Source organism: Astatotilapia calliptera, chromosome 6 (assembly GCF_900246225.1).
Source record: "Astatotilapia calliptera chromosome 6, fAstCal1.2, whole genome shotgun sequence".
Lineage (NCBI taxonomy): Eukaryota > Metazoa > Chordata > Actinopteri > Cichliformes > Cichlidae > Astatotilapia > Astatotilapia calliptera.
The window spans coordinates 34,822,932-34,848,636 of NC_039307.1; the positions used below are offsets into that span (position 1 = coordinate 34,822,932).

Sequence of the window (25,705 nt, forward strand, 5' to 3'; positions counted from 1 at the left end):
GGCGGGTCACCGTGTGTAACGGTTCGGACTCGGCCCGTTGGGGAGGGTGGTTGGGGGACCGGGTTTGCTAGTTGCCCGTGCCCACCACTGCGTGTTTGTATATGCTTACATTTCTGTGGGTGAATTTAGATGGAGGGGTGGTGTATGGGACTTCGGCGTTTTGTTGAAGTGGAGGTTAGGCTATTGTTTTTTAGGGGAGTGGGGTGGTAAAGTTGTGCTGGCTCCTATGGGGGATGGGTGCTTGGGGACAGACCAAAACTTTAACCACTTCACACCGGCACCACTCACTCGTCGCCTCGGGCTACCCCTGGGCGACTGTCTTCTCGTGAGACCTATGCTCCTCTTTCTCTAGCATTCCTGAACTTTCTCAGAAACTACCTGAGGTTTGAGCGAGGGGTGCATTTATTCCCCTCTTCCTTTTAGACATTGCTGCATTTGAACGACGCTGGTAGTTGCTTATTTGTGTAATCTCATGGCATAGGCTGCTGTCGGTAAATGGGTTAAGATTTTACAGCCAGCCCCCTACTTTCCTTTCCCCTCCTCTCCTCTCCTCTCTCGCCATGCCGGATCCATCCGTCTGTCTCGCCCACAGTTGCAGCGCATTTGTGTCCCGGGATGACCTGTTGATGTCGGCTAAAGATGGAGTGCCAGGATCGCCCTCCGCTGTAGACCCCCCGCTTCTCCTTTAGAAAAATACCTTAAGAATCTTAGTTCCTCAGAGTGAAGATAGCCCCGCGTGGTTCCCGAGTCCGCTTTTTGGTGGAGATGCAATAAAGCATTTATTCGCTGTGATATAGTATAAGCGACATTTTGGAGGGGGAACAACGCGTGTCTGTCCCATGTTGGTAGCTGCCATTCGGCCGGAGGAGGAGGAGGAGGAGGGAACTCGGTCTTAACGGACATCACACCGCGCTGGCACGGAGTGGAGGGGAGACGGGAACTGCTGAATATTTTACCCCCCGCCCCCGACTATTTTTGTGCCATATTTCGTACCCCTGGTCCCCCAGACGATAAACGTGTGTGTTGAGGGCAGTTAAAAACCATCATTGACATTCAAAAATAAAAAAGAGGAGCTCTCTCATTCTCCTTTTTTTGTCCATTTTCCGCTGCCGCCCCCTCCCTCGCCCCCTCCCTCCGCTGAATGCACGCACACACCGGCCCGGGCCAGTTGAGGACTCCCAAATTCTACCGGGCATCGAGGCTGGCACACGGCGGGGCACCGAGAGCTCTCTGCCCGCTCTGACTGCCCTGCTGCACCGCTGGTGGCGGCGGGCTGTTTCTCTCCGAGGCGTCCGCCAGCGAGACTCTGCGAGACTTTCATGTGAGATTAATTGATGTATAATTAATGTGTATAAATGATATCTCGGTTTTGAAGTTTCTGCTCTAGTCGTGCTCAAGGGAGGCTACGACTATAGCCACATTGTGATGCCTGTCTGCTCACGAGTTTCGGTAAATACAGGATTTCTAGCCCAAACGGCTGCAAACTAAAGGCCACCCAAGGCTGGCGTTTATTACACGTGATTTGGAGCCTTGTTTGTGAGTTGTGTGCATGTGTGAACTGTTTTTACTTCTGCCAGTGTTAGCCTTAGCTTTAGCCTGCTACTTGCTAACAGGCCACCTTTAACCTCCCCAAACCAGGAAACTGAATATGATTAGGCAGTGATTGATATTGATATCAAAAGCCCGTGTTCACGTGGTTGCTCGGGTTTATTATCTGGCAGCAAAATGACTGCGGTAATCTGATGTTGGTGTTTTGGTATTAGCAGCAGCATGTGGTTAGTTTGCATAAACCTGAGTATATATATATATTTTTGCTTTATTTTTGGTGCTGGAAAACAATTTTCAAAGTTGCAGATGATTGAAACACACACGCAGTCACACACTCTTTTTTTTCTTGTGGAGTCAAAGCACATAGTGGGGCACATGGGGAATACAGGGCAAGGGTCAAGTAGTGTGAGTTAACTCTCCTTTTCTGTTTCTTGGAAGTTATTGTGACCTCTGACCTGTGAGGAGCAAAAGGTGCCTGGTACCATATCCCTGTGTGACATGACATGTCAATGAAGCAGTGTGAATGGAAACCAGCTTGCATGAAAAAAAATGTTCTGCTTTTAAAATGTTGAAACTTTTATCAGCATCGCCAGCATATTATTGTCATTATCAGCAACTGTGCACACTGTCACTCGATGCGTTCGCTGCTTTATTTTTATTCTTTTTGTCTTCGAATACTGTGGGGAGATTTTATTTATTTATTTTTTCAGCAGACATGCTTTGTCTTGGCAGCTGCTTATTATTCATACGACTGCACATATTTACACCTGGAAACAGCCACAGACATCTCACCATTGGTCGCTGAGATGCTCCACTGGGACATTTGTCAGTTCAATTGCTTGCTCAAGGCCATGGGAAGTGCAGATGTTAGCGGAGCAGATCGTGCATTTTTAGTGCCATAGAATCAGAAACAGTCATTTTTAGACTTTCTTCGCTATCAAAACACTGTTTTGTAAAGACAACGACCCACATTTCCCAGTAAGATCGTTGTGTTCTGATTAAAGTAGAAGTAATGCGTGTAAACAAATCCTGTATAGGACCCAAACTGCGCTGAGTAAATATCACTCGGAGCCTCTACAGTTGAATTTTAATTGCACTTATTCAATGCATATTGATTTCTTTACATCGACACAAGCTGTCAAGCCACAATAACGTATCCAGGTACAATAGCAAGGCACAAACGAACTTTCTTATTGCCAAAGCTTTATCGATTAAAAAAGAAAAGGTAGGAGAAAACTAACCTATATACAATGCACTCGGTAACAGAGACCCGATATAATGAGACTGTTTTTTACAGAACAAATTGTACAGAGTGCTCCCAATCCAATAATCCGTTTGTGATCATAATTGTCCTCGTACAGAACAGGACTGCACAATTAATTAAGTGTAATTATATTGTCGAGCAGTTTACACAATTAATAAACATAGTAATATTTTGCAATTTTAAGGCATTATATTCCACTTTATGTGGTGGCTAGTGTTGAAATCTATCTCTCTGTCTATCTGTATATAAAAATGCTGATAGCCAAGGCTGATCTGTGCAGGTTAGATCAAGCCTCATTAAAACAAAAATTTAAATGCTTTTGATGTAATGTGTGGCAGTGGAGTTGTAAGTAATCACATTTTACTCTTCCCTTTCAGTCCACTGTCATAGTTTTCATGCCTGCATCAATCAGATTTAATTAGTCACTATAAACATAATTAATTATGATGGCCCCCTATTCTCAGCGCTGCCCTTATGTAGGCGTAAGGCAGGAGCTCAGGACTGCTTTAGTCCAATTTGTTCACCCTTTATTTTTCAGCCAGTGAAGGTTTGCTGAGCGTGCATGCCAGAGCAGCACCCACCATTCACACCTGGAAGCTTCACACCATACAGCCACTGCCTTTTATTACCGGCCAAGGAGAAGCTCAACTGAAGGAGTTATGGTTTAGAGGGAAAAATCCACCTCCAGACATTTGTTTTGTAATTTCGATGGAAGCCATTCCAGGAGTGAGGTTAGTTTGCGAAAAGTTGTAATTTTCTTGTTTTGTTAACCTTTGCAAAACCTTCTTTGTCAACGTTTCCCAGAAGGACTCCCGGTGATTAAAGCGTTGGTCACTTTTGGGCTGTATGCTGAATGTGCAGTTATTAAGTGGGTTTGGAACTAGAGGCATTGTCATGTGTCTTGGCTTGTTCTTATGACAAAGTTATAGCTGTTGTCACCACTTCAGCAAAGTTAGAGGTATTGCTGCAGATCCGATTTTTGGGCTGAATCTGGTTGCATAGAAATCTGTATGTCTGCCTTTTACCCACTTTGTGTTATTGTGAGAGAGCAAGTCAACAAAAAACAACCCACCTCTTAACAGTGGAGTTAGTCATTTTTTGAGGTTATTTAATAGAAAAAAAAATTGTACTCATCAATATACATACTTTAGTGAACAATTATGTCTTCCAACTAATTGATGCGTTCTCCTAAACTTAAAAACTTACATCAGTCAATTAAAAAAATCATTAATATAAATTTAAAATACACAGGAGTAGGTTTGTGGTTTGTGGAAGTCACCATGTTCCCTCACGATACCCTAAAAATCACACTTTCCTATCTCATGGAAGTTTATTCTCTCCAGAGACTCCAACAAAGTTACTTCAGGGATAGTTTGACTACCAGCGGCTATTGTGGCAAAAACCACAATACGGCGGTATGGCTGTCATCAGATAGAAGTGAGCTTCTTTGAAACACTGACCTGTATCCTTATTTTTTCACAAAGTTTTACAGCCTCGTTTAGATTAAATAAGGGTAGATGCTTTTCAACCAGCATTGACAGCTGAGGTAAACAATGGATTGATAGATTTCCATAGATAGGGAGAAACTGCGGGGCAGAGCCGGTCCAAACTGTTACAGAAACATGCCAGCTGGCCGCAGCATTCATGGGGTGCAGTCTAAATTTAATGTTCTTGATATGTTGGCTGATTAAAACATGTTTGTCCTACAGCAGCTTGAATCATGGAGTTGAATTGGGAGGTGTAAGACAAATTTTTACACACTCACTTTCAATTTATGTAAACTTTGTTGTTGTCACTTTGACAGTTGGTCAGCTTTTTTTATCTACAAGAGAAAAACATGGACATACATATGGTATCAGTATTGTATGAGTATTTGGGGGGTTTTCTGCCCATTTATCATCAGTTTATGTCCAGTTTCCTTGCAAAGTGGTGCTTCCAATCCCTTTGTAGGTTTATTTGTTGCATGATAGTTTTTTTTCAGGAATAAAGTGCATTGTGAAGTAGGCAGATTCTGTTTTACACTCGGATCACTGCATTTGAACCAAATCAAGTTGGTTGTTGGTTTCCTGTAGAAAGAACGAACTGATGGTGGCTTGCTTTAGCAGCATGACCCAAAGGAAAAAGCTGTCCAGCATAGTCACAACAGTCTGTCAGTTACAGACTTGGGACCATGTCGTGCTTGCTTGTAAGATTTCCATCTGTGTTTGTAGACCAATTTGGAGTGTAAGCCATTGTTGCCTTTTCTCAGCCTCAGTCTGGGACTTCATGAGAAAGGTAACACTTTTTAGACAAAGAGCATTGTGATATCTTAATGTTAGCGATGAGGAATAATGTTAGTTCCAACGCTTAAATAAGCAGATTAAAGTGAACAAAACCATTCAGAATTTGAGTGCATTTTTAAGATAGAAGATCTTAAACACACATAAAGGAACAGTTAGAGATGTAGTTAGTAAAGCAACTGCAAAGCTGCCACTTTCAGTAGACTGAACAATGTGATATGTGACTATGTGGTTATAGAGGATTTCTCTCAGGGGATCTAAAAGTCCACAATTTGTTCCCTCACTGTTACTTCTTCAGAACAGAGGTAGTGTGTGGAAAGTCCATAGCCTACGTCTTTTACAGTTACATGCTATGGCCTTGCCTCCTGCTGTATTTGGTACGTCAGTGAATTGTCTTCAGTACATTTGCTGGGTTTTCCCACAAGATATGAAACTGGAAAACATTCACTTTCTGTCACCAACTGAGCTCCACCCACTAAACATGTATTTGCCATTTATGAGCATTAAAAAGGGCTATTGTGCTTGAGTTAAGTGGCGATGGAATTTCCTGTAAGGGGATACATTTTGTTTATGATAGTATAGAATAGAATTCAACTTTATTGGCATTGCACATGTCACAGGTACAAGGCAACAAAATGCAGTTTGCATCCATCCAGAAGTGCTTTAGCCATGATATAGATATATTACAAATATATATTAGCAATAATATAGATATGTGAGTATATTACAGAAATGGATCTATTATGGTATGTTATAATGTACATGGTATGAAGTATGTTATGAATATGCTATAACTATATGTATGTACAGGCTGTAGTGAGTACAAGCTATGTACAGGATATGAACAGGATATAAATATGAAAAACTATACAGAATATGAAATAAAAAAACTATACAGAAATATGAAATAAAAAAACTGTACTATAAGGCTATAAGCCCTCTGCCCTTCTTTGTTCACTCGTGACTGAATGGATAACTACCAAAGTGTAGTGCTGGGGAAGTTATGCATCAGCATTTCTTATTCGGCATTTGTCTTTGCTGACTTAATATTGTTCATTACAGCTGCACAACAAATCACTTGTTAAATCAGATCATGACTGTAATCACTGGAGATACTTGGAGTTTGACTTACTGTTTTAAGCCTGGCCTCTGGCTTTAGAAAATCTAGATGGAATACTTTGGCCAAACCCAGATTGAGAGTAAATAGCAAAAAGTAAGGCCGGGGAATCAATCAAACTTTACTTTGGCCTTCATCAATTATGAAAACAGTATGATAATCCAGTGCACCCCTTGTCCATTGCTTTTTTTCACTTCCTAAAAGCCCACATTCACTTCTGGCCAGGCTGTAGAATATTTCACATTAACTAGAAAATTATAATTGAATTTTAATAAAATCCACTGTGCAAAGACATTTTTAAATTCACTTAATGCAGAATGGCTTTGAGTCCTGTTCGACTGTTCGAAGGCAAATGACATGGCATAAGAGCATGTGCATAACCATGGCTTTTTACTAGACAAAGGTGAAGAAAAGCTGTGGTTCTTATGTTTGTTGTCTTTCTTATTGTTTTTTCTCATGTGGGGGGGGGTTGCCTGTTTTTGATTTCTACTTATCCGGTTGTTCAGTCTGACGTCACTAGCCGTGTCTGGACCTAAACTCCGCTGCAGGTCCATATATCAAACGATCACTATGGCATTACTGAGAGTTGGAAAACTGTCTAAAGTCTTTCATCTTTAATAAAATGATCAGCGTTCTGCTCTACCAGGTGTAACAATTGAGTTTAACATCCAGGCATCCATGAAAACGGAATTTATGACATTTAATGGAGTTAGAAGTTAGCAGGGAGTTAGCTCGCTAGCTTCTATCTAAATACAATATAGCATGTCCTGACTGCGGGGTTTTGGAAACAAATTAAAACGTACAGCTCTGCTATCACTTCCAGCATAAATCAAGACAGGAAACTAAACAGCAGTGACGTTTGTAGGGTTACTGAAGTTGGGCTAGCTGGTATATAATGATGTGCTACGTGACCACTAGCTACACAGCTATGTTAGCATAATATAAACAAGCTAACTTTTTTCCCACTGGATAAAAGTTAACGTGAGTGTTGTTGGTGGTCAGGAACAAATGTAATCGCATGGCAGGATGCTGTAAAAGGACCAAACTTCAGCCAGGAGAACAACTGAGATAATCCATCCACAATACGAGGTTAGTCATTCATATACTGCTGCATGGGCTGGGCTGTAGTTACATCCTAAGGTTTTAAAAACTGAGCTTAAATAAATGATTAGCGGTAATAAAAGCCGAGGGAGGTCAACAGTGATCACTGACTGTTTTAGGAGCTTTTTGAGATTAAATAGAAGAAAATACATAACATTAAACATGTTAACAACACAAAAGCCATATTAAACGCAGACTACTTTAGACCCGGAAGTAGGATTCGTCACGTCATCACTTAACAATTGGATTGCAGTTTTAACATTTCACATGTGATCAATTTTGTCATATAAAAGGTAAACTTAATTTAGTCTGCCAGAAGTTTGTTCTTGGTTATTAAGGCAAAATACCCTACGTTCCAAATAATCATTTTTGTATTGTGTGATGGTGGCATTTTGAATCCTTTAACATTTACCTAAGACCTGAGTACGGTGTGTACTCAGGCATGAAGCCAGTTCTGCCATTCCTCGGTAAAGTAAACAGTAAGTCAGGTGATGTAAATTAATAAAGAAAGCCACAATTAGCAGGTCATGTGGCGTGGGGGTGAAGGAACCTGTATTATAAAGTAGCTAATGACAGTCAAATTGTCTTCTTTTATTGTAAACCAGAGATGAATAAATATTCTTCTATAACATGAGCTCTTTGTGATTTGATGATGTGTCTACATAATAAAACTGTACTCAATCTGTTTATGACCTCAAGTGAGGGAGGTTAATCAGACTTTAAGAAGTAATGACCTACAGAGTTCTAGACCTTTTCAAGATTACAATATACGTCAGGTGAGCAATTTCTTATTATCAAGATGTTTTTTCTATTGATTCCAGCTGATGAAGTGATCCAGCAGTTCTGTCAGATGTGTGATGAATATTAGATCAGAGTTAAGAAGACTAGAATAGTACATGATTCATTGTCCCAGAGTCAATGATTTTGACTTTTTAAAAAGGTCACTGAAAGGCTTTGAAACATGCTAGGGACAGGCGTGTTTGGCAGTAAGTTGTTATGAAAAAATCTGAATCCAGATATTGAAAACTTTTACCAGAAATTGAAGTACCTACCCTAGAAGCTCTTTGCATCGGCGCACTTTGATGATTTATGCTATTACATCCAGGTTTCCATTAACATTCCTGTGACAGTTCAAATAAGCAACATGGATCAGTCACGCTTTTCCCATTCTGAATGGCAGGTAGTTTTTTGTGTCAAGGCTAGAGATGGGAATTGATAAGATTTTGTAGATTTCTTTAATGTGATGTGCTTATTGATCTGGTTCTTTATCAATTCTTGGCTCAATTATGTGAGAAAATGAGTACAGCGAGGTTTTTTTGTCAGAACAGCTTCATTATCTAAAGTCCCAAACAGAGTACTGCTTAATGCTAGCTGGCATCTGAGGTGGAGGAAATGAGAGCATGTTTGTGTGGCATTTGTTTTAATTTATAATAATGGATTGCATTTATATAGCGCTTTTCTGGGCATCCAAAGCACTTTACAATTCTACTATTCATTCACTCACTGGCGCAGGTAAACCACAGTTGTAGCCACAGTTGCCCTGGGGCAGGCTGACAGAAGTGAGGCTGCCATATCGCAACATCGGCCCCTCTGGCCAACACCAGCAGGCGGTCTTGCTCAAGAGAGAGAGAGCAGGGGGATCGAACCGGCAACCTTCCGGTTACAGATGAGCTTCCCAACCCTCTGAACCCTCTTCCCAACCCTCAATTTAAGCTTTAAGCATGGTGCTAATGTTATTATATTTCAGCTTATTTAGTGCCAGTTACCACTGAGCAGCACTGTTGGGCGACAGTAGCAACAGCACTTGTTCTGCATGTATTTAGAGCGTCACATACATGGAAGTGAAGCTCACGTTGTGTGTAAGATGTTTCAGCATGTTGCTGGTGTTTCCATCCCTACCTGAAATAATCACTTTGTGACTTTGTAAACACAACTGTTCTCTTCTTTCTTAGTGAAATCAAGTCATGCTCTGAGCCTCTTCTTCCTCTCTGCCATAACTCCTTTATGTGGTAGCACTAGACATGTGTATGAGGTTGTTTTGCAATCAAAGTGCACACTGCCAGCACCTGCAGGCATTGATAAAGGAATTGATAAGCTCAGAGGCATAGAAATCTGATACTTTAAAACATTTGAAGCTATTTCTCAAGTGGCACTGGTTCTTAGTTCCCTTGAGAACCTCTTGCATTTTCTTTTTTAGTTTCAACTTTAGGGAAAGTATTTTACATCACAAGCGAGACCTTTGAGTAAGGCCTCAGTCATACAGGCCTAGAGACCAACTAGGCAACCATCTGGTAACTTCTACTCGCAAGGAAAAAATGTGTATTCTATGACAAGCTGGGGAGGTTTTTCTCGCAGTTGTTAATGGGAACCTTGCTTCAAAGAGGCACTTGGTGCTGTTGTTTTGGTTGCTAGCAGGTTGTTGCAGTTGGCAATAGTTTGTGTGGAAGATGTTGACTTGCTACTCAAGCTACTCACAAAGCAGGAGACAATCTATGAAAAAAAATATTCGCCTTAGAAACACAAGTTGTTCCTTATGTGCTGGAATGTGTAGAAAATAGGTTTAAATGTTAAACTAATTTATTCAAGTCAGAGAATGTTGCATATAATTAAATTTTTTCTTGATGCATAAAGTTAAAAGATTAAAACTGATAAAACAAGTTAAAAAAAGAGACTTTTCCATTTGATTACATTTTGTATGATGGATTATGTAGAAAAAGTAGAATTGGGCTGAAAGATCTATCGCTTTATTACCTATTCATGTTGCAAATCGTGCTTTTAAAAAGTAACTAAGTAATTAATTACTTTTGAAAATAAGTAATCAGTAAAGTAACGGGATTACTTTTTGGGGAAGTAATCAGTAATTAGTTACTGATTACTTTTTTCAAGTAACTTGACCAACACTGCTGATGACTGACAAAAATAATCCATGTAAAGTTTAGCTGTGTAATACCAGCGAATCATCATGTAGCTGACCAAAGTAAAAAAAACAAACCACACAACACTGACTAAAGATTTAGCTTGCATTTCATGCTACACTATTCTGTCCACGCCACATGTAGCGTAATGACGTTATACTGGGTGTTTCACGCTTTATCTCCTTGCAGTTGTTGTTGCTGCTGCAGTGTCAAATGCCATTTTGTCATGTTCGCATTTTTATTAGTGGTTAAAATGAAAACAGAAAAAACGCTGTCCGAGGTAAGTAGGTCTTGGAACAGCTCCTAGATCCTCACCAATAAAGGATTTTTAAGACTGATATGGATTTGGTGATTTAAAAATCTGATGTATCTGCAAGTATGTTTTTTATTATTTCAGACACATCTTAACAAAACCTGTTAAATTTATTTATTCTATAATGCTCTGTCCCATGCTTCGCAGATCAGTTAGTTTTTGTGTATTTTCCTTTGTCTGCCAATAGATGACCAAATGGCTAATATTGACCGACAATATCAGCCCGCCGAAAAATCGGTGGACCCCAAGTAGTTACCCTTTGGGAATCCCAAAAAGTCTTTGTTCGAAAAACACCTACAGTGGATCTACTGGACAACGGATGTTGAATATAGAGGTGCCTGGCAGGGGGAAAAGAGGAATCCCACAAAGGAGGTTCATGGATGTAGTGAAAGAGGACATGAAGTTTGTGTATTTGTGTGACAGAATTAGATTTTAGGAATAGGGTGAGAGGGAAGCAGATCATCTGCTGGCGCAGCCCCAGAAGGGAGCAACCTCAAGAAAAGCTGTATATATGATATTTTTAACCTTTAAGTGTCTGCTGCTGCATCACTGTACACACTCCCGCAAATGTATGAGGAGAACCGGAGTTAGAAAGCTGGTGTGTAGGTTCTAGGCTTGGTCTGTGAGCCTCGTTCCTAGTGGAGGAACGAGGCTAATCAGTTTCCTATTAGTGGTTTGTTTGGGTTTGTAGCCAGGGTAGGAGCTCATCATCATCAGCTCCTCACCACAAGCTGCGCTCCAAATACTTGTCGGTGTCAGCTAAGCTCGGCCACCATCCATCACTCGGAGGCCACGATCCTCTATATAACGTATTTGTTCAGTGGAGTCGTGACTCACCTTTGTGCTCTCGTCTGTTTACTTCTGCTTTGTCATACTTGGCGTTCGAGTCGTTCTGTGTTTGTATTGTGCATTTTTAAACAAAACCAAAAAAGTGATGACTTCAGTCATGAGAAACACCGATTTTAGAGATAAAGTCCTGCTTTATTTTATTCCTTTTCTGTACTTTGACAGTTCTTCCACTTTTGATCACAAGCTTCTTTGTTGGATGGTGACGAAGACGAGTGAAATAGATGAGTTATGTAAGAGGCTGTGTTTTGACTGGGAAGCAACGACAAGAAAATAACAAAGTAGGCCAAAAACCACCAAAACAGTTTATTAACTGAGAATTAGATGTCATGAAACAAGGGGTTTTTTTTTTTAAAGAAAAAAGATAAAGGCTTATGTAACTGTGGCTGGTGGCCCCAAATTCTGTTTCATTTGAAAGATAGAGTTTTGAATTAAAGTTGTTTACCAGATACTTAATTCATTAATCATCACACACTTTACTTACCCCATTTCTTTATTTTAAGTCTCTTTCGTCCCTCCTTAACTCTGCCTTGCTTGTGTTTTTTGCATATTTTCCAGTTCTTCTTTGCGCTCTTATCTCATAACTCATTTATTTGGTTTCCTTAGCCCCTGTCACGCTGCCTCATTTTATCGTCTCCTTTCCATCACGTCTCTCATTTTTTTCCTGTACCAATTCCCAACTCTCCTGACCTTCCTGCCAATTACCTGTATGTCCCCATCATCCCGTCATCTACCGTCCTTCCAGATAATTCCTTTCCTCCATCACCCACTCCTTCCTTTTTAACCTTCCAGTGCTCCTGTTATCCACACACTAACTTGTTTCTACTTCCTGCAGACCCTGTGGTGCTGGGCAGAGCGTTATGGCTCAGACGCTGCAGATGGCGATCCCTAACTTTGGCAACAATGTCCTGGAGTGTCTGAACGAGCAGCGGCTGCAGGGCCTCTACTGTGACGTCTCCGTGGTCGTCAAGGGACATGCCTTCAAGGTCAGAATTAAGTTTTTTGACGACTTCATTCAAACTAATATAGCTAACGCCGTTTTTGTTTGACCTGAATACAGGCAGAATCAAAAGCGCATATTTAAAGTTAAAAGTAATTTATCTTTTTATGTCTCCACATAGCTTACTCTCATTGCCAAACACATTCTTGTTGTCTGTGCACCCATCCATGCTGAATACAACTCTTTACTGTAATCTATTTACTTTGAATTTCTCCAAATTTGGCAGAAATGTGCACTCTCACTAAAGTATGAAAGGATCTCAATGTCACTGTGACATTTCAAAAGATGTTTTTGCTTGTAACTCAAGAAAACTTTTACTGATTATGACAACATTTATGTCGGATGACCCAAATGCAAAAGCACTAGTGTTATTAATTTTTCAACGTCATAAGTGAAAAAGAGAAGAAGAGATTGTGGCCATATTTCATCAGTGGACAGATAATGACCTGGTGACACTGATCTTTGGTGTCAGCCTATCAAATTCCTTTATAGTTGTTTTTAGGGATGTAGTTGTTAGTGAGTTGTTATCAAGGTGAGCGAACTGATCTGTGGGAGTCATCTATTCTTTGCAGTCAATTCTGTGTTGTTCTGTTTGCTCCTGTTGGTGTGGAAGAACTCGACTGGCCTGCACAGAGTCCTGACCTCAGCCTCATACACCTTTAGAATTAGTTAGAGCAGAGACTGTGAGCCTTATTATCCAAAAATCTGTGTCTGAACACACAAATGCACTTCTGGAAGAATGGTCAAAAATTCCCATTAACACTCCTAAATATTGTGGAAAGCCCTCCCAGATAAATTGAAGCTGATATCATATCAAACCCTATGGATTAAGAACTCTTTTTTATATGCACGTGAAGGCAGATGAGCGAATACTTTTGGCAGTATGTTTGGAGGTATTTCACACGTTTCACCAGTAAGTGTTCTTTTAAGTTTGCAGTAACTTTTGACTTAATGCAAACTGCACAGCATGGACATATAACTTGACGGGACTGAGAAGCTTTGACAGCGACATTGCTGTTGCCGTCCCTTCTCTCTCACTATGTTCAGTGTAACACTTGTTGGGGAGCTTTTTTTGCACTCCATGAATATATTTTCACATTATCTGTCTCTTGTCAGTTCCACTCCACATGCTAATAATTACTATGACATACCAATTCAATACATTTCTATTCTTGGGTGTATTTATTTGCCACAGTTTGTTTTACAAAGTTAGTGTTTAAGTAGAGCCTCATGTTGGCTTACACATAAAGACTGACTCCCAGTCTCTTCCTCAGAGTGAATACAGCTTATTATTTTGACATTGGTGTCTGACAGCTACTCACTAAATGGAAGATAACCCAAGCCAAGGTGTCGTATTTGAACTGGAAAAATCTCAGCCACTGCAACCTTAGTCTTCTACGTATGAGTCTAGACAAGCACGGATGTAAAATGCAGCTTGACTCAGTTCACTGAGAGACACAGTGACAAGCTGGTAATTCTAGGTCCTCGTGTTTCCTTGTTGCCAGAATGTGCAGATGAATTGCCTGGAGTACTGTTTGTGCATGTAGTGTCAGGATTTTGGTGAGAATCTCTTGGTAGGATAAAAAAACGATGCCTCGGGTCAAAAACTAATAGTCTCAACATTTTTTGAGCTTCCTTTGTCTGCCTCTCCTGATCAGTCAATAAACTTAGTTTTGGACTGTTTAGTGCAATTTGACATCGTAACCTGAAGACACTAATTTTGGCAGTGCTTCAAAAGTTACTGTTGAGCAATACGTGAAGTTTCCTTTACAACAGGATGCAATTTTCATGCTTTGCATTAAAATAAATTCAACCAGAGATTAACAATAAAAATGTATTAGTCTTCTTCTGTTACTGCTTTCCTGTTTGTTTATGTCTTCTGCCTTACTGACAACAAACATGAGCAAGTGCAAATCTCCGGATATGGATGTTGATATATACTGTTTACTGCATCGGAGTCTATGTATTTTTAAACCCTTACGACTTCACTACCCCTGCTGTTTACCCCTCAGGCCCACCGTGCAGTGCTGGCAGCCAGCAGCTCCTACTTCCGGGACCTGTTCAATGCTGGGGGGAAGAGCTCGGTGGTGGAGCTACCCCCGGCCGTGCAGCCGCAGAGCTTCCAGCAGATCCTGGCCTTCTGCTACACGGGGCGCCTCAGCATGAATGTGGGAGACCAGTTTCTGCTCATGTACACCGCCGGCTTCCTCCAGATCCAACAGATCATGGAGAAAGGCACCGAGTTTTTCCTTAAGGTAAGCTGATAATGAAGCAATCACAAATCGAGTCATTTAAACGTCTGTTAAAGTTGAATGCAAATGTAGAAGAGCATCCATAGGAACACTTCTGTGAATATGAGGATTATTTAAATGTAATCAAAATGAAGCAGATGTAAAAATAGCCGTTTCTGCGTGCTGCCGCCGTGTTACCTGTTGTGCGTGACATTATGCGTGGCATTATGTTGTGATGGGGGCGTCTCTGTTTGTAGACACATTCTCGTGAATCGAGAATAATTGAAACGTCGTACTGACACTACAGGTTCCCTCTATAGTAGCAGATGATCTGATTAGATCTGGAGTGCCTGGCTGCATAAATTAGCATATTAATGAGGGGGACTGATTTCCTTGAAAGTTCCACTTAACACCTCTAGACACAGGGTTGATAAAATGCCAGCTATGTGCTAGTAGACCAGTAGAAAAACGATCAATACAACAAGATTTGATACTAGAAAAGTCATATCGTGCAATCACAGTTTACTGTTCCTAAAATGTTCATTATTTGTAGTTTTCTTACTCCATCAGCTATTTTGGCAGAAATTTTTGATAGAATTGTTAATACAATGACCAAATAGTGCTAAAAATGAACGATCTTTTAGTTCCCAGTAGTGTTGTGATGTTAAATAGCCAGGATGTCCATGTTTGATTCATGATTACTAGATTTAAAGTTGCCTTATATGTTTTGTGTGTGTGAATGTTTCATTAAGGAGAATTCTTTTCAGCATTATAATATGGAGACTGTCAATTTTGAACTCCAGGACTTTTCGCTTAATTTGATTATACTGCTTTAGATTGTAACCACAATAACATGAACATATTAACCTTTTAATCAGCACATATTTTTCAGATATTACTATTTTATTGTTAAAGTACTACTGGAGCATTCCACTGGCTCATTGATGGCTTGTATGGTCATTTGTTTCTGGCTTCTTTGTACCATTATACATGAACTTCAGGTGTGAATTACTTTGGTCATTTCCATAGATTGTGTATAGAAGATTAGCTAGCTAGTGCTAAGTAACATACAAATAAAACAGAAGTTTCTTCTTAACTGAGGCCAAGTGCAAACTTCTTGGACAGACTTTTTATTAGTTACTTCTAATAAAATGACAAAATATTCTGATAACATAAGCTACACCCCTAATTTTAAGCCTTAAAGAAAAAGAATAGATCAGTGATCCCCCCCCCCCGCCTCATAAAAACAATGATGCAAAGACTCCAGCTCTGTTTGTTGAATCACCCTTTTAAGGATTGTTTTCGGAAATTTAATATTTGGGTATGTTCGGACAGAGGATCAACTCAATTTTGGAGTGAGCCTCTGTTGTCCACTAGAGGAACTGCAGGTTTTGTAATACAAGTGTTGGCTTCATTTGTTCAAGCTCAGGATGCTTCCTAATGTCATCATTTACGTTCTTTATTACTAAATTATTACACCACTGCTGCCATGTGTTGCCTGAGATTTAAAACAGAGTGCTGGACACATTTTTGATACCTTATTTGAGAAATGTTAAGCCCAGCTCCATCAAACAACCAAGTTTCCCTCAGTAAATATTTAATATATGTATATATTTAATAGTGCTGTCTCTTTTTACCTGTCTTCAGTGCTACCGTCAGATTTGAGTAGATATCAGACATACAGTATGTTTACAGTAGATTTACCCTTCTAATGGCATAATATGTTTTGATCATATTCATGAAACTTTCCCCACACCAGGTCTCCTCTCCAAGCTGTGACTCCCAGGGTCTCCACACCGAGGAGACCCCATCCTCTGAGCCTCAGAGCCCCGTCACTCAAACAGTGGGAGTGGGCGGAGTTGGCATCGGTGCTGCCACTGTAGGGAGGCCTGCCTCCTGCCTGACACCCCTTCCCCTCGTGTCCAAGGTGAAGACTGAACATACAGCCACAACACCTCAGCCAGCTCCACAGCCACAGCAGGTAGGTTTGGTCTGGGCCTTGCTACACAACCCCACATGCTTTTGTCTTTTCTTTCTTTTTTGGCGGATGAATCATAATCTTGAAATGAAGTAAGAGTCCAAAAACTTTCCGAGGAAGGAACATGAATTTTTTTAAAGGTCAGACTCCTTATTCGGTTACTTCAGCTTCAGGTAGAGTCAGATTACCCTAATAACGAAGTATATATACTGGATATGTTCATTTCTTTTCATTGAAAATGGAGGAAAGCATCTGTTGTGAGTTCCAAAAATAGTTTTCATGTGATGTCAAGTGCTGCTAATCTGCATAATCTCTTTAGGGGCAGTGTGATCATCATCACATACTTTTGGTATAGATAAGCAAACATCATCATATTTGTCAGGTGTAGTGTTTCCCCATCAGTGGCAGATTTAACGTTAGTTGTGTGTGAGACGTGCGATCTTGTTAAAGCTGATATATTGCATGTTACTTCTTATTTTCACTTAACATTTCTGTAAGTGAAATGTTAACCTGTAGACGTCAGACTTTTTCCACCACTGATTTGTTTTCACAGTTAAAAAGACAACAAAAAACAAACAAACAGAGACTGAAATATTGAATATTGAAATAGTGCCAAGAAAACAGATCATCAGATATTTTCAGACGATTTAGAAAAATAGCAAGAGGGCTGGTTATTAAATATAATTATTTTAATAAAAGTTGGGCCCAATTAATCAGTTTCTGTTACAGCTTGTGTTATGATTTATTTATGTGATTGTTAAATCAGGAGTGTTAACATCATTGGAGTTCATATTTGAGACAAATATTCCTATTTTTCTTTTAGTGTAAAGAAGTACATTTTGATTATTTATTGACACATTTAATGTAATTAATTTTAATTTTAAATAATAAGTGTCCCTCGGGGTGTCCTGTGCGAGGTGCTGCAGGAGTATGGGGTGTCTGGCCCATTGCTACGGGCCATTCGATCCCTATACAACCTTTGCAAGAGCTTGGTTTGCATTGCCGGCAATAAGTCGGATTCGTTACCGGTGGATGATGGGCTCCGCCACCATTTCTGTTCATAATTTTTATGGACAGGATTTCTAGGCGCAGCCAAGTGGTGGAGGGCTTTCACTTCGGTGGCCTCAGAAACTCGTCAGAACCACATCATCTGCGGATGATGTGGTTCTGTTGGCTTCATCGGATGATGGCCTCCAGCTCGCACTGGAACGGTTCACAGCCGAGTGTGAAGCAGCAGGAATTAGGATCAGCACCTCCAAATCTGAGGCCATGGTTCTCAGCCGGAAAAGGGTGGAGTGCCCACTCCGGGTTGGGGATGAGTTCCTGCCCCAAGTGGAGGAGTTCAAGTATCTCGGGGTCTTGTTCGCGAGAAGGGAGCCGGAGATCGAAAGACGGATTGGTGCTGCGGACGCTGCACCGGTATGTCGTGGTGAAGAGAGAGCTGAGTGTAAAAGCGAAGCTCTCAATTTACCGGTCGATCTACGCCCTTACCCTCACCTATGGCCACGAGCTGTGTGTAGTGACCGAAAGAACGAGATCGCGGATACAAGCGGCAGAAATGAGCTTCCTCCGAAGGGTGGCTGGCCTCTTCCTTAGAGATAGGGTGAGAAATTCAACCATCCAGGAGGGGCTCAGAGTAGAGCTGCTGCTGCTCCACATCGAAAGGAGCCAGTTGAGGTGGTTCGGGCATCTGACAAGGATGCCCCCTGGGCGCCTCCTGGGTGAGGTGTTCCGGGCATGTCCCACTGGGAGGAGGCCCCGGGGCAGACCCAGGACACGCTGGAGAGATTATATCTCTCGTCTGGCCTGGGAACTCCTTGGTATTCCCCCGGATAAGCTGGATGAGGTGGCTAGGGAGAGGGAGGTCTGGGCTTCTCTGCTTAGGCTGCTGCCCCCGCGACCCGGCCTCGGATAAAGCGGATGAAGATGGATGGATGGATGGAATTTTAAATAATAAACTTTATATAAAGCAAATGAACATCCTGAGATTTGCATTTTGTCATTCTGCTGCCAAAACTACACGCAGAAAATGTAACCGCATCTTTCATTTTCATGCTCTCATTCTCTGGAAGGCTGATTCTGGCCTTTGGGTCATATATTTGATACTCCCGATAGCTCAGTTACATATTATTGGCTGTGTGAAATTGTGCCTTTTTGCCCTTCCATCTCAATTCATCTCAATTAAAAAAGCAACAAACAAAACAAAAAAATCTTAACTTGACCTGAAAAATTCTTGGGAAAAGATTCTTCTTCTTATGCAAAATTTCTGATCTATGCTGTCATTAAAAAATACTTTAAGAGATGGGTGCGGTGCTGGTATTATGTCTTCATGAGTATGGAGAATCCCTAAAATATTAGGATGTCCAATCATTATCAGCAGATCTGGGGGCCTTTAGATGACTGATATTGAATTCACAGTTTCTCACACACGAGACATATAATATTCTTGAAAACTGATAAAGGCTTGAGATGTTAAAGCTAGAATAGAGAAAAAAGCATCCACCATCAGTGTGACATTGCCCAGGTATGACACCATGTACCAGAACAACTCAGTTCATAATATATGCAGAATTTGTGATTTGTGTTTATTGTCATTTTCTCAGTGTGATTTTTTGAATTACAAACGGGGATGCAGGGTAGCATGGTGGCGCAGTGGTTAGCAATGTTGCCTCACAGAAAGAAGGTCCTGAGTTTGACGCCGAAGATCATTTCTACATAGCTGAATTCTATTGTACTAAAAAGAAAACCCACCATCATCTATTGAAATCCTTTTTTGATAAACTTATGACCATAGCGACCTGGAATTTTGTACTTGTAAGAAGTACATCTTCCCCTGTCTGAGATGGTCAGTGGGAGGCATTTGACGAACTGACAATGAGTGGCTGAATGAATGTTTTATCTCAAACCCATCTCGCTTCATTACAGTCAAATCATTTCTAATAACGAGCATGTGTGCTCTGTTTCAGCTGAGGCCGGCACCTCTGTTCAATATATGTGCATTAAAAACGTGCTGCCAGAACCTCCAGTGATATTTGTTTGATGCTGCTTGAGATGGGAAACGTACCATTTGTACTCTAAGCCACGAAACCATGAAATGACATTTGTTTATTACTGTGTTTTATTGAGTGTTCCAGTCAGGCGCTGGTTTATAACCAGCATGTTTCTCTCCCTCTCTCTCTTCCTCAGCCGGAGGGCTCTCCCTACTCTGTGGTCTGCACCCCTGTGGCCAAGCGGCTATGGGAGGGGGGTAACCGTGATGGGGGAGGGGGGTCAGGAGGGGGGGGGGGCGGCGGGTTGAGGAAGGCCGCACGCTATTCTTCCTCCTCCTCTTCCTCGTCCTCTTCCAATACAATAACCCAGGACGCTTCTGGCCGCGGACCTGCCGCTAACGCCTCTCTGGTGGGCAGCGGAGGCAGCGCTTTAGTGGGAGGAGCTGTGCTCAACAGTAACCACAACAATAACAACAACAACGGCGGGACCCCAGAGGGTACGAGCCCGGGCACCCTGAGCATGTACACCAGCGACTCGCCCATCAGTTACCACGACGATGAGGAGGAGGATGATATAGCAGATGAGACTGAAGAGCAGTACAGACAGATCTGCAACATGTACACCATGTACAGCATGCTGAACGCCGGAGCAGCAGGTAAGCGCTGACAGCAGGATAAATGCATCAGCGGGTGAGTTCATTCCAGGGTTACTGTGCAGCTCCGTCTAAAAGTTTCCTCCTCTGATCTCTGCAGTGCTTGTAGTGTGTTTACGAGTACGAATGGTGGAAAGTTTGTTTATCCAACTTTCTCAATAGTGGAGGATGTTAGCGAGAGCGAAATGTTCAAAACACTGAAACCGCTGAAAGCTGTGGTCCTGCTTTAAGTTTGTGAGCTGTTTATGGTCTGCTTGATCACTAGTTTGAGGACAATCACATGGAGGTTTGAATGGAACGATGGTGAATAAAGTTGGTCGAACGGTATTTTGTTACATGCAGGAATTGGAAACTGGGGCACAGCGAGGTTTGTTGTTTATTGAATGTTTTAGGATCAGACTTGAGACTGAAAAGTTCGAAGGAGCAGCATCATGTGCTTACAGTAGAGCTGGGCGATATGAGATTTTTTCATATCACGATATGTTTTTTTCATTTCAGGCGATAACGATATCTATCACGATATAAGCCAAATAACTATATTTGTAAGATTTAAATGTGCCGTTGCTCACAAGTAAAATGTGAAATAATCAGCAGCTTGTTTTTAAATATTTATTTCCCATAATAAGTTCAACAGGGTAGATGTACTTAAGGAACATGAGACTTTTTCAGATAAATAAAGGCAAATATTGCAAACTACACAAAAGGCAGCCGCTAAAGCGTTTAAGTTTCAAAATAGAACAAATGAAACAGACTAAATTGTCAATTCCACTTAGAAACAAAGTATTAATTCTAAAAATAAATCTTAGTTTGTTTTACAGAAGAACAGACAAAACTGACTAACTTTTGTCAATATCAAATAAACTGAGAACTAAAAGGAAATTCTCAATCTCTCCTTGTTGTATAGCTTAGCTTTTCAAACAGTTTTAACAGTTACTTTAGTCTGACAAAAGCCGAATGACGAATTAGCGCTTCCAGTCAGAGACTGAGGCTACGTCCACACGTACACGGGTATTTTTGAAAACGGAGATTTTCCGTTTTCGTTTTAAAAAATAATCCTGTCCGCACATAAAGGGAGAAATGAAGGAAAACGCTGCTATGAACATGCCAAAGCAGCAGGTGGCGCTAGATTCCTAACCGTGCAGAAATGTTGGCCAATCAGAAGTCTAGAAGCCTCGGTGGGAAAAAGTAAACAAAGCTGCGGCATAGAAGCAGAACCGAGTCGTATGTGTGGACAGACAGTAACTGTGTGTATGTGTAAGCAGAGAGTAGAATTAACAGTAACAGTATTGTAGAAATTCATTTCACCGAAACAATAACGTGGCGCAGTGTGACGCATGCACCAGTTTATTGTATTTCCAGACTTGCTTTCGGCACAATTTACAGTGCACGCTACTCTGTTTTTTGTCAGACTTGAAATAGCCGAAATACCTTCAAACTACGGAACTTCTATGGCTCTTCCGTTCGACAATCTCTCCGGCATTGGAACCATCATCTGTTTTCTCTTCGGTCACGCTCGGTTGATTTTTCTAATCGGCACACTCATTTCCTCCATTATGCGCTGGCTCCATTACCCGCTGGCTGCTTCCCAAACAAACACACGTGCGGCTTGGCACTTGTGCTGTAAGTAACAAGTGACGCGACGTGACACTGCGGCTGTGATTGGTTCGGCTCTGCGCTACTTTATTTGGATTGGCTGACCTTTTTTTTTTTTTTTTTTTTTTTTTTTTTAAGAGGACAAGAGCGGCGAGGTCTATCGCGATAGCTTAATTTCTCTATCGAGTAAAAGTTATATCGCGATACATATCGTTATCGTTCTATCGCCCAGCTCTAGCTTACAGTAAATATGCAGTGGTTTCAAACAAGAAGGACCATTAACAGAAGTACATTTAGAACTGGATGTTAAAAGTTTATGGCTAACGTGTATGATTGAACGGCCTGCATCCAGTTTTTTTAACATCTGAGAGCTGGCCCCCTTTGTAATTCCCTTTAGAAGTTTTGTATCACTGCTGAAAAGCTGTTGCTACTATATAAAATTTTTAAATGATCCCTAACCCTCATTGCAAAAAAAAAAGAAAGGTAACACTCGATCTTTCCCTTCCTCAGTTGTCGGGGAGCGGGTGGAGGCTCTGCCAGACTTAGCCCCAGACTCAGGGGGCGGGCGGGGGGGCAGAGGGGGGCGGTCCCGGCAGGAACTAGCATCGCTGCCCGCCGAGCTCATCAGCCAGATCGGAAACCGCTGCCACCCAAAGCTGTATGAGGAAGGAGACCCGGCTGAGAAGCTGGAACTGGTGAGCGGCACCTCTGTGTTCATCTCCCGCGCCCAGCTCATGAACTGCCACGTCAGCGCCGGCACCCGCCACAAAGTGCTGCTCAGACGCCTTCTGGCGGCGTTCTTCGACAGGTCAGTGTCTGATTTTGGGGGGTTATTTTTGTAAGACTGATATAATAAAGATTTTATGGTTGATCATTTTTGCGCTTGTTGACAGCAGACAAAGATGTGCATTGTCCATTCAAGTATTTTATGTGTTGATGTGTATTTTTGTTTTGTTTTAACTTGCTCAGGAGCACTCTGGCTAACAGCTGTGGAACCGGCATCCGCTCCTCAACCAATGATCCCAGTCGTAAACCTCTGGACAACAGAGTGCTGCACGCTGTCAAATGTGAGTCATACAGAAGACGTACAGTGTATGTATACTGAGAGTTACATGCATAGACTGTATAAGGAAGATGGACGTACCCGTCGGGTTGGAAAAGTGAAGCCAAAATGAAATTGCCTTAAACCTCAGACCATGTTGCTTTCTGGTGACTAAAATGTCAAAGTTCAGGCTTCTGCATCATAGACTGTATATAAAAGATGTACACAACCCATTGTAACCTTTTGTGCTGTGAAGTGCCATTTTGAAATGGTATGTTAGCTTTTTTGGTCACCGCTGTCTGTTTCAGTTTGAAGCAAGAAGTGACCACATTTAAAGAAGAGGGTAATGTGCTCAGTTAAACGCTAACGCTAGCACAAAGGATTGTCATTGACATGGCCCAGGTACAGATACCTGCTAATTAATGCTAAATAGCCTACAAATAACGCACTAAAATTTCACTCAATTCACTGAATTGACTGCACAGAAAGCAAGGAGACTTGTCAGATATTTATAGTAGAATTTCCTCACAGTACACCAACACCAAAACTCCATGTCTAGACATCCAGTTAAGTGACTCAAATTAGTGGCTCTGAGGCCGAGCAGAGAGCTGGAAGCTACAGTCGCCTTTACCAGCATCAACTAGTCACATAAAGCAAGCACACCCAGAGTTTTAAACGCTAATAAATATGAGGGCAAACTATAACAGTTGTTATGAAAATGTACATTAGCTACAGAAGACAAATTGGGCTTGGGAGTCTATGATACTTGCTTTTGGAGCCAGCCTCAAGTTCAGTTCAATTCAATTCAATTTTATTTATGCAGCGCCAAATCACAACAACAATCGCCTCAAGGTGCTTTATATTGTAAGGTAGACTCTACAATAATACATACAGAGAAAAACCCAACAATCATATGACCCCCTATGAACAAGCACTTTGGTGAAAGTGGGAAGGAAAAACTCCCTTTTAACAGAAAGAAACCTCCAGCAGGACCAGGCTCAGGGACCAGTTTGGGTGAGAGAAGGAAGAGAGAACAAAAAACATGCTGTGGAAGAGAGCCAGAGATGAATAAATAGTATGATGTACCCAAAGGTTCCCCTTTGTTCAAAATTAAAGTCTACAAATCAATGACATCACACTGGCCTATGTTTATATACAGTCTGTGATTGCATGTCAGTATGCAAAGCTGCAGCTTTAGAATTTAGGCTCTAATGCGTTTCTGCGTTTCTCTGCCATATGTTTTTCTCTCCCATCATTTCCTCTTATTGTCCCTTTACATACTCTTTGCCTCGCTCCAGTCTACTGCCAGAATTTCGCACCGAGCTTCAAGGAGAGCGAAATGAACGCCATCGCTGCCGACATGTGCACCAACGCCCGCCGCGTCGTCCGCAAGAGCTGGATCCCCAAACTGAAACTGCTGATGGCCGACAGCGACGCCTACTCCGCGTTCCTGGCCGACAGCGTGAAGATGGAGGCCGACGCGTTGGGGACGGAGCAAGGCTTTGACCCCGCCTCACTGGAAGCCGTGGCTGCAGCGGCAGCAGCCAACAACAGCGAAGCGGGAAGCGGAGCCACGCCGGCAGACGGCCTGCAGGGGGCGGGGGGAGATAGCAGCACTTTGTTTTGAGTGAGTGAACGGACAGATAGATAGAATGGACAGATTGATGGAAGGAGGGGTGGAATATCTCTGGGGTGATGAGAACAGAACGATGGCCACTCTGGTCTTGACAGTAATCACTCCTCCCCTAGCCCGCTTTATGTTTGGGGATATGTTTCTTCAGTTTGTTCTGCTTGCCTTCCTTTGTTTGTCCACGTTTCTGTCTGTCTCCACAGCTCAGAATGAATCTCTGCAGTTTGTTCTTGAATGCTCTTGTGGAGAGAGATTGTGAAAGGTAGCAGAAGGAGGTTCGCTCCCCCCCAGTTCCTCATCCTTCTGCAACCTTTAGAAACCTGATTTCAGCCTTTATTTTTTTATGTTTTTAAGAGTGTGTACTGTCACTAAAAACCTTTTCTTACCATAATCACAGACATTCCCTAGGGGAAGGGGGGCGGGGAGGGGTAATCCAGTTTGGAGAAGGCTCCTTCTCCAAACTTCGGTAACACTGTTGTTTTTGATATTGAATGTATGCGTGGCGAAGCATTCGAGATGCAGCTGAGTGAGGTTGCGCCGAGCCCTTTTTGTTTTGTTGTTTTGGTTTGCTTTGTTTCATCTGCCAGATGAAAGCTTCTCTGAGTGTTTGGGCTCGGTGAGGTCAGGGGTTGAAATGAATATTAATATGTATATTGGCATGGTTTATGATCTCCTCGACCTCAGCCTGCTCTTTAACCCCAGCTGGCCATGCCGGGAAGCTGACCTACTGGTCTTCAGAGAAATGCTCTGACTTGGACAGCAGCTTTTCGATTGGCTGGTGATATGTTCAGATTTGTTAGCGAGTTTAAAGCCTAATCAATAACCTTCCCCCCTCCCAAACCTTCCCCACATTTTGGCCGTTAAACTCTAAAAAAACAAAAAATAAAATATCAGTTTGTTTACTTTTTCTGTTTTTTTTGTCACCTTTGTGTGTGATGTTTGCCGAGACTCCTGAAGGAGAGGAAATTTGTTACCGATGATTGTAAAAGAGTTTGCGTGTGATAAATGCACTGTGTTATTTCCTGCGGTATGAGTACAATCGAACTAAGTTTTTGTATGTATCGGACTGAGAAAACGGTGTGGCTTTATTTTAAAAAAGGCAAAAAAGAGAAAAATAAGAAAAAGCTAGAATCCAATCTCTAAGTTTGTTTAACTCCCCCTCTCCCCTTTTTAAAAAAAAATCTGAACGAAAGTCGAGAATTGTC

At 41.7% G+C, this 25,705-nt stretch overlaps 1 protein-coding gene across 1 annotated transcript; it reads left to right on the forward strand.

Annotated features, from left to right (window-relative positions):
- Nucleotides 1–25,402, forward strand: nacc1b (nucleus accumbens associated 1, BEN and BTB (POZ) domain containing b). Its single transcript, XM_026171882.1, has 9 exons — nt 1–1,321; nt 3,351–3,543; nt 12,219–12,369; nt 14,396–14,638; nt 16,374–16,595; nt 19,779–20,238; nt 22,339–22,636; nt 22,798–22,895; nt 24,169–25,402. Exons 2-9 carry the CDS (start codon nt 3,521–3,523, stop codon nt 24,495–24,497), a joined length of 1,824 nt encoding a protein of 607 aa, XP_026027667.1. The 5' UTR covers nt 1–1,321; nt 3,351–3,520; the 3' UTR covers nt 24,498–25,402.
- The last annotated feature ends 303 nt before the right edge of the window (nt 25,403–25,705 follow it).